This window comes from Poecilia reticulata, linkage group LG19 (genome assembly GCF_000633615.1).
Source record: "Poecilia reticulata strain Guanapo linkage group LG19, Guppy_female_1.0+MT, whole genome shotgun sequence".
NCBI lineage: Eukaryota > Metazoa > Chordata > Actinopteri > Cyprinodontiformes > Poeciliidae > Poecilia > Poecilia reticulata.
In genome coordinates, this window is record NC_024349.1 from 21,744,617 (window position 1) to 21,754,707 (window position 10,091).

General features: G+C 38.7%; 1 protein-coding gene across 3 annotated transcripts in view; it reads right to left on the minus strand.

Annotated features, from left to right (window-relative positions):
• The window catches only part of radil2b (Ras association and DIL domains 2b), a 29,361-nt gene extending 24,381 nt beyond the window's left edge, over positions 1-4,980 (minus strand). Inside the window, exons 1-2 of one of the 3 annotated variants that reach the window (XM_008437766.2) lie at positions 4,064-4,980; positions 931-1,133 (exon numbers count right to left, since the gene is read on the minus strand). In XM_008437766.2, coding sequence (XP_008435988.1) covers positions 931-1,133; positions 4,064-4,188 — 328 coding nt within the window. In that variant the 5' untranslated portion in view covers positions 4,189-4,980. Of the gene's footprint in view, positions 1-930; positions 1,163-1,258; positions 1,595-4,063 lie in introns of those variants that run through there. The other 2 variants (XM_008437768.2, XM_008437767.2) reach the window with 2 other exon arrangements.
• Between the last annotated feature and the right edge of the window lie 5,111 nt (positions 4,981-10,091).

The window sequence follows — 10,091 nt, forward strand, 5'->3', positions numbered from 1 at the left end:
TGTTGTCACATTAAATTCAAATTAAAAATGTTTAAACTTTTTTGTTATTTTCCCCTGCTGTTTAATTTATTGAACTTGGCTAAATATGGCAAGTGTTTTGAAAKAAAGCATCCCAAATCCTTTTCTAACACTGACAATAAAATTGTACTATTGAGCCCAACAGAATTGGAAAACATTTGTAGAATAAAATAAAACAAACATTATATTCCTCTTTAAGTTTTGTATCTAGAATGAATAACATCAATCTTCTGCAAAAAGAAAAGACAAAAAAATCTGTCATTTTTGCGATTATTATCATTATTGTTATTATTTAGCTCGCGACTATTGTTGAGGTTTTTAAAATTAGCTCAAGACCTGTAAAGAACCAGACACAAGACCAATGAGGTTTTTATGCCTTACTTTGCAAAAGGAGAGATCCACAACCTCTAACCTGCTCGAGATCAAAGATTGGTGAGCTCTGCTCAACTCTGCTTGGGAATTGGCTTTTATTRTGATGACCTTCTTCAGTAGAACAATGCTGAGATAACAGAACAGATGGACCCCTTGWGTAGGAAATTACATCATAGATAAAGAAAGAACCTTAAAGAATAACTGGTCAGATCCAGTTGGGTAACTGAACACATTTAGATAAAACACTCAAATAAAATGATAAAACAATGATTAGTTTTACCCAACAACTACTTTCGATTCGACGATTTTGGCTCACGAGACAAAACGTTTAGATAGCTCGTAAATTTAAGGGAATTGGGATAAAGGTGGCTAAATACATGCGCACTCTATATATTCCTCTTTTTGTTCATCTAAAATTAAAGCCTGTTGCTGTTATGAATACAAACAAGTTCAAAACCTATTAATACATCACRAATATCTTCCACAGTGGAAATATCGGCATCAGAATCTCAGGGAGAAAACAAAACCAAAGTGACCTACTGCTGCTCTTCCTGACTTGGACGGACCTTGACGACCGGAGTCCCGCCGTCAGCGCCATGGAGCCCGATGTAGGCACGGGGTTGCGGTGGAAGACGCCRGAGAGTCGGTTGGTTTGGCGACGGATGCGATTTTTGCTCGGCTGCTTGATGGCCACGCCCTCTGCCGACCTGCAAGTGGAGGAACTGCCGGTGGATACTCCCGACCTGAAGGAAGGAGCGGCAAAGAGAGGGAACTGATAGAAGACGGAGGAGGGGCAAGAGTTCAACAAATTCAACAACGACAACAACGACAAAACTAAAGAGAAGAACTTTGATCAAATGTCTCGTACGTTTCTTTACCCAGACCTGGTCTCCTTCAGCATGTCTGCCCTCAGCTCTCTCTATGCACAGCTGAAACAATGAAGTGTTGTTCGGACCTTACCAAGACTCTAAGCTTCTTATAGTTCAAAGGTTCTCTGCAGTTTCCCCACAGTCTCYCCAGACTGGGATTTCACAGCTTCTAATTCTGATTCTCCCAATGGAAAKTCTCTGCTTAGAGACTTTAGTCAGTGATGGCTTGTGAGTATAAGGTGTAAAGGTGACCTAGCTAGCATGGAAAGACTAGGATAGCTACGGGCTAAACAAAATATGTACTTTTTTTTTCATTCTTAGATAGTGAGGCTTTAGCTATTTCTGCATATTTTGAGCTCCTTTCACAATGAGATGATTTAGGGCCTCTTGTCACTTTAAATCCAGATAAGCTGCTGCTGGCCACGCCCCCCAAACTCAACGTTTACAGTCACACGTGAAAATGGCTGCAAAGAGATGCACAATTATACATCGGTACCCCTTAGAAAAGCAAAAGTGGAGCCTCCTGTACAACCAACAAAAATKCAGCAAGAGGTTTAAGGAAGGATAAATCAACAAAGTATAAGTCAACAACAAAACATTTGTCTTTTCCAGCAGCCATTGCATATATTTGTAACAACAAGCTGATCTACGGTGCTGGAGTTCCGCTTGGGTTGCTAGGTGATGGGTTGGCCTTCGCTGGGGTTGTCAGGGCCCATTGATTGTGACTCAACGACCTGGAGGTTTTTGAAACGGCTCATTTTTGCAGACACAAAAAATAACATTAACTTGTTGCCAAAAAAACAAACAGTTTGGTGGTTTTTAAGTACTTGACCTGTTTTTAGAAGCAGRAGAAACTCAAATAGAAGTACAAAAACACGCAAAATGTGAATTTAGCATATTATGTTCCCTTTTATACGTCAAACATCTTTCTGGTTAAAAAGAAACACGCCTTCCATCTAGCCTAATGTCTTACAAATCAGTGRGTACAGAACCTTTAGATAGGTGCCAGTGTCACATTTATAGGTTGCGTGGTTGCTACTTGTGTTTCATACAACARTCTAATTCCCTGGGTTTACAGAAGAACAAMAAAGACCCACAGCATCACAGATCCTCCACCCTGCTTATCAGTGGACATAAGGTGCTTCCACATATATTGATCATATATTGATCATGTGTTTACTTAATTTTGTTCCATTTAAAGTCTCTGCAGCGTTCAGCAAACTCTCCATGTTCACATTTAGCAGACAAAATGCTTTTTGCTGGAGTTTAATCCCAAAACAACATATTAGCTTCTGCTGTTGGTGACCCAAAGGTGGGACTCATTCTGCTTAGTGGTAATTGGTTAATTTATTCCCCAGGGAAACAAAACTCTCAGATYACTAATAAGATGTTCCTAGAAACTCTGATCAGCTTATAATCATTGTTAGAGGTTATTGTACCAATGACAATGTGGCTAAAAACTAAATACTTTACAGACCTTTTTAAGGTGCATCTTGCTCAACAATATAATCTGAGCGACACACACTTGTTTAAAATCAAATTTTACAATTGCATTTTATGCTTACAAAATCTAACAAATTTCACATTGCTTATTACAAATTGTGATTGCTTCTCACCCTTACAGGTCTTAATCATAAACATGTGACTATTGAATCCCAGGTTATTATGATGTACAAAAATTAACAGTGCACACCTTTAAATTATTACTTTGTAGATTCATCTTTTGATTCAGTTTCTGCTTTTAAAGTGTTCACATCTAAAAATATATATWTTTTWAAAAATACMCTAAAGAAATACCCTAAAATACRTTAAAATTTTAAGACATTTTGAGACTAAAATMRCTTTAAATTTTATGTTATGATGAAAAACAAACTTCCACTTTTGGGTTTTTGGCACAAAAACACAGGCCATCACTGAAAAAAAACAAACACTACTAAGGTAGTCAACCTATTACTTATGTCAGTTTCAATTTCTTTGAAAGAAACGTTAAGTCTTTTACAACTTTGTAAACGTAAARGAAATGTAAACATTGTAAGTCCGATATGCATTGGATATCGGATATCTGCATACGATATCTAATGCAAATATCGGAGGATGCAGATATTCTTTGATATCTGCATCGGTTTTAGAACTGAAAAAAGTGGATCGGTGCATCCAACTAACCCAGATGAGTCTGAAAGCGGAAGATGTGGAGTAATACAATTTGTGGCAATCAAAGTGAGTCCAGGCAGGCATCCAAATCAACAAAATAATTAATTTGTGAGAGAAACATTAAAGATCAGAAGGTAAATCTGTCAGGAAACCTGAGGACTCACCTGTGTAGAGGCTGTGGATGAGAAACATGCTCACAATCTGACTGTTGAAGGGCAATGTGGGCAGACGTTGTCAAGTGAAGATAAAGGACGATCGAAAGGTGAAACTGAATCCAAACTGAACCAAAACATCTTCAAAAATACCCCCCTAAGCTTCTACAAGCTATAAAAACGATTTTGTACATAATCTAAGTTATGTCAGCAAATGATTCAACATTTAGGATGTCTAATTKTCTCCAGTCTTTTATGTTTCCACGCTGAGCTGCTGCTTTCATTGTCTCTCTCTCTATGTTTTTGTTGTAAAGTAAYGAATAAACATGGTGAGGCTTTATTATTGCATATTGCTTCAATTTAGCCGAAGGTAACATACGGGGTTTGACTGTTTTAGAAGCACGAAGGAAAAAGAGAAGTTTGCATCTTCCCTAACTCTCTCCAGCTGTTCTGGCTGGAACAGCTGCCCGCACAGAGCGCTTCCAAGTGGGTCATACTCACTGAGAACCATCACTGCTCTTCYGTCCCAGCCTCACAAACCGTCTGTTTGCGGGGGCTTTGGAGAAACTCGGTGGTCTTGGAGGGAGAGAGTGCAACTCCTCAGCAGAATTTCTCATCTCATTCATTCCCGTCTGGAAGCTTCTTTTCTTTTTCTCTTTTTTTTCTTTTTGGCACTTTTCTTTCTTTTTTTTCTGAGTGATTCCTCCTCAGCTGAAAACCCCTGCAGATGCGGCTCTGTTATCGGTTCTGCGATGCGGGACGCCGCGCTTCATTCCGGGGATGTTCCCTCCAGGAGAGCCGCGGCGCAGAGCCATCCAGCTGCTGCTGCTGCTCCGGAACAGGCGCCGCTGCTGCAGATGTTTGCCCCGCCCTCAGCCAGCTGTTGGGGTTGCTCAGTCCCAGGGAAAGTGGGTGGTGGTGGTGGGGGACCTCACAGCATAAAGACTGCAGTGAATCGGAGAGGTCAGAGTTCTACCTGACGTGTTGCGGAACAGAATCACTCCTCCGGCGCGGATTCAGACCGACGAGGCAGCCGCTTTCCAGATGTGTCTGCACACACACGTCCACAGCAACAACAACAACAACAACGACAACAACAACAGCAGCAACTACAACACCGTCTTTCAAAATAAAACACCCTATTGGTCAGCCTGCTTCTGATCTTGCTGTATTGACAGTTCTCTTTTTACGCCCAAACGTCACTTCTTTTAGGCGGTGGTTTTGAAAATGGGCAGGCGCCCAGGGCGGCATCAGAGAGGGGCATCCTGCAAGCATGCATGATGCAAAAAATTATTAGTAATTATTCATTTCATGAAAGGGGGCAATGCATATGAATCAACATGAACGCGTCACGTAAATACACCAGAGTTAGCCTGTAGCACATTGATGGAACGGATTACCAAAAAAAATACAATTAACCGCTTAACAACGTAAATGACCTCTGATTTTTCAACATAGAGATAAAAGTAGTGTGACTTACAGTAAACAGTTATCATAAAAATAAAATCTGAACTCATATACACTTACATAAAAGCACATCATAAACTCAGGTAAGCTTCTGAAGAAAATCTTAAGACTGAGAAATATGTTACAATTAACAAGTAGTAATGAAACCTAAAAATGATAAAAGAAGAGCGTTTATCAGCTGATGAAAAACTGAGGGCGTAGTCAAAGCCCAGATATCGATCTCATTAAAATGTAAGTGGGGTAACAAAGATGGAGGAGGAAGGTTTTAGCTATTAATAATAGGAAAATTCACTTTTGTTGAAATCTTTAGTCTAATGAGTAAAACATGGTTATTTTTTTGTTGTTCATCTAAACTCACTTTCTTTTTCAGAAATAAATAAAAAAAAGACTATGGATGTAAATGTAAACTGTTTTTTTAAAGGAGGTAAATATCTAATATCAAGTTCTAATCGGTTTACAAGACATACACGTGACACAAAGAAAACAACAGAGAGGATATATACAGGTCCACCTGTAAAAACGTACATTACAAAATAAACGTTTATTTAAATTTGAAAATGTAAAATAATAATAATGATAGCCCGATTGCTCCTTTTCCTCAGAGTACATCGAAATTCACAGATTGTGTGACTTTCGTTTATTTTTTTGGTTGATGAAAAATTATCAAATTAGGGTTGAGGTGCCATATTTTTAATTCTGTAAAAGTGACTGTTGTGGTCAGAGTGGCGTTTTTATTCAAGGTGTAGAACACTGCCCCCTGGAGGTCTATCGTGTTATTCCTTCCAGCTGTTCAGCTTATTAGCCACTAAGCTTAGCTTTTGTAAGCTTGAAACGTAAAAATGTCAAAGTTTTACTCTCAAACTCGTCTCATCTGTTCTCTTCGGGAAGTTATGTCTTGCCTTTTGAGACTTTTAGCCTACTTCATGTCGCCACACTACAGCTTCTATTTGAGTGATTTCTTAATTCCTCAGATTGGCCAGGAATTAGGGCTGTGTGTAGTCTGTTAAGATCAATACCAACAACAAAATTAGGTCAGTTCATTAAGTTGTCATATTCTGATTTATTTACTCTGAGCCGCTTTGAAATTAGTCTAACATTAAGTTAATTAAATCTGACCTGATGCTAATATCAGGTAAATTGTGCATTGAAGCTCACAGCATGATGAAGAACCGAAGGCTCTATGGAGGCGTGTGTGGTTGTTACCGCTGTATCGCCACTAGGTGGTGCACTTTCCTAAAAAAAAAAAAACGGAGGGGTTCACACATGGGGATATTTGATCACTGAACGCACAAAGAGGTTTTGTCTCATCAAGATGGGTTCACATGTGGCCTTGAAGGCAACACATTACTGTCTGAAATCTGATATACACCAAGAAACAACTCTGGATGTGGATTTAGTGAGGAAAACTTTACTGACAAAACTTCTTTGGCTTTGATTCTTGTAAAAGACTTTCCATTCTGTYACATATTACGGCTTACTGCACCCGTAAATCCCACCCTGTACTGCTCTGCCTGATCAGACTAAGTTATGAAATATGGTTTTAAGTTAAATACAAGCTGAAGGATCTCAGATGGTCATGTTTAGATGTGTGCTCCAGTTTGAGGATTCTTCAGATTCCTTAGATTCTTTAGTGGTGTCATACACTGTAGCGGGAGATATTTGCAAATCTCCAATCACTCTTCGCTTTTCTTTCACATAGTGCCTTGCAAAAAAAATATTCGTGAGCCTCCAGCTTTTTCCATGTTTTGTCAGAATAAAACCACAAATTAACAAATAAAATACATAGACAAGATATTTTATTTGGATGTTGTGTGACAGGATGGCACAAAGTGGTGGGAAGTAAAAGGAAAATTCTTATTTTTATTTTATGTTTTGCTTGGTTTCATTTTACTACAGTTAAACATAACATAAAATTTAAAAAAAGAGTTTTTATCAATAAAAAACTGAAAAGTGCGGCATGATTTTGCAGTCTGGCCCCGTTGCTTCGAAGCCCCTCAGTAAAATCAGTCGTAATCAAATGCATTTTTACTTCACTTATTTACTTAAATTAAGTTCCTTAGAGTTTACTCGTGTCTAATTTAATCTCAGTATAAATCCAAATATTTTCTGAGAAGTTTAAACCATGGTTAATTCAAATTTTGTTCGTTTCTCTTTCAACTGAACAGCAGTAGATGAATAGAAATGAAGATAAATGGATAGTATTTTTTTATTGTAAATCTTCAGATTGTGGTATGCATTTTATTAGCGGTGATGGAGGTAAAAAAAAAAGACAATCCTAGACCGAAAACGTCCACTGGAATAACTGCAAGGATAGTCAGAAATACACTGAATTAATTTAGATCAAAGCATATATACATGTGGTAGAATGGCCTAGTCAAAGTCTGCACCTAAATCAATCAGAGAATCTATGGTAGAATTTGAGAAGTGACTCAGAATTGCATAATGGAGGGAACGTGGTTCTAGATCTACAAAGCAAAACAGAAATAATTAATCTATGTGACTCTTCAGATTTGTTTTGCCATATATTTCGAAAAACATGCATCATTTCCACAAATATGCACTTAATCATGTTGGTATGTTGTACGGTTTGCATTTATTTTTTTGTACCTGAATGGTGACAGATGTAGGTATTTCTTGTTTCTGTGTGATCCAAATCAAACAGCAGCCTGTAAGTTGGAGAAATCCCCACTGGAAAGCATGGAGAGTTTAATGAGCTTATAGGGAGGAGCGGGTGGAGCTGCTCTGTCAGGGCCTAATTGCGTGTAATGTTATCACTAATATGTCACTGCTGGTACCTGTGACAGGCCAACCTGGCTCCACCATCCTCAGGTGGCTTCCGTTAGCGGCCTGCTAGCAAAACAGAAATCCATCTGATTGAGGATAAAGAGGGTTCTTCCTGCAGGCCGAGGTGAACCGTCCTAATGGTTCACCTCGCAGGAGGAGAACAGACGGGCTTTAGGATTTGTAATCAGATCCCCCGGTGGAGAAGGAAAAGGGAAAATTCAACAAACTTTGTCTTCTGGTCAACAACAACAGAAAATCTGGCTGGAAGTGCATTTGGTCAGTGGGAAAAACTGACCAAAACTGATTGGTGTGTTTCTGCAGATAGCAGTAGGACAACAGCGAGAAGGCAGAGGAGCTGGATTTTTTTCATAGATTACCCATCTCATAGTTTCTCAACATTGTGACAGTTTTAACAAATATGTAAAAAAAAAAAAAAAAAAAAAAAAAGCCATTTTGTTTATGAAAGTTACATACTGCAGCTTTAAATGAAACTCTTTGCTTATCAAAAATTAATCTGGAACTAACTCATTTCAGCTTCAATGTATCTTGTGTTTTGATCTGAGGAGATAAAGCGCCACCGCAACTCAAAACCCAGCCTAGAACTTCGCTTGGTATCTCATGGCTCCTTATCTCCAGTTTAATGAGTTCAGCAGCTGCCTCTGCTGCTCTCTCTCCGTTTGGTTCTCTGTTACTTTTGTCAGACAATGGATGACAGGCCGTGTTCTTCAGCTGAGGTTTAGAATAACGCCTCATATAGAGTTGCGTGAAGACAAGAGCTAGGCGGACAATTCACTAAGGAGAGCACTTAAGCATCAGCGCCCTCAGAAATAGACAGGCCGCTTCTCTGCACTCGAAGGCTAATTTTCTGTACATTTCAGTCACGCAGAATGCAAATTCTGATCTTACGGCCTTTACAGCATCATCAAAATGTTATTTCAGTATTTAAGTTCAAATGATATGTAGTCCTTTCACACTATTTTGTTTAATTTTGCATACTATCTATTCTTCCTTCTTACTATGAATGGACCCCAGGATTCTGTTTTTAAGAAAATTGGAATATCATATCAGACTAGTGTTAGGTCTGTTAGGTTTAATTAGGTCTACAAAATTTAAACTTTTGAATTTTGTAGACCTAATGCTTGAATGTAGTATCTATGGTGCATCTGGTCAGAGTTTCTCCATCGATCTACAGCCGTTTGAGAGGGAAAACCTTGTCAGAAGAGTAGATGAAAGTAGATGAAGACGAAAGAGACAGCCATCAAGAAATCACATAAATGAATTCTACGTAATCATTAGAGATAACATTACACAAAGTATAAATCATCACCCATTTGTGACTTTGAGCTCAAGATCTGTTGAGAGTTTGGTGGTGGCAGGCTAAATAGTAGTAATATTTTTGTTTGCATTGGCCCAGGTTATTTTGGTCTGATGTTTAAATTGGTTTCATGATCTGAAACATTTGAGCATAACAAAATTGAAAAAAAAAACAAAAACAAAACAAAAACAGCACTATAGCCATACCGCTGACACAGAGCGATCCACTCTGCACTCACTATTTATATTTGAGCCTTAAAAGCAGCGCTGGCTGTGAAACGATGTGTGAATGAGTTTTCGGATAAACAGTTTCCTAGTTATTGATCCCTGTGTGACTCTGGTCTTTGCTTGTGACCCATCGTGGCTGATAGGAGGCAGTTTTGGCCCTGAGGGGTTCTGAGCTCACTGCAGTCTAAACAGACCATCGCTTTTATCTGTTGCGAGTCACACGCCACGTGCATTTTGAGGCAAATCCTGGTTTTACAATTTCTCGTCTCGAGCAGGAAAACCGGCAACAGCCTCAAAGTTCCGCTCAAGATGACGCGCATCTCGCCTTCTACCGATGAGTAATTCACCGACAAGACAGGTAGGAAAACAAAACGAGGCGTAAATCTGCCCTTAAGGGTGTGTTGCGCAAATAATAAGTCAGCCATTCATAGAAGACTTTAGGACCAATGCTTTCTGTGTTGACAGACAGTGGGGCTATAGTATGATGGCTGTAATAAAATATACAATGCTTGTGCAAATTAGGAACTAGTACAACTAAAGTCACTATGTATTTTTCCCATGCTGTTGAAAGTACTGATTTTTTTTATTTTAATTATTATTATTTTATGATGTTTAAAAACTTTAGGCAGCCATGAAAAAGCAAACGAGGCTGATGGACAGAGGAGTCTTAAATGTGTTATTCTCCAACACACTCTGGACATGTTTTTCAACTTTTTATGAAAAAAAGGGAAAAATA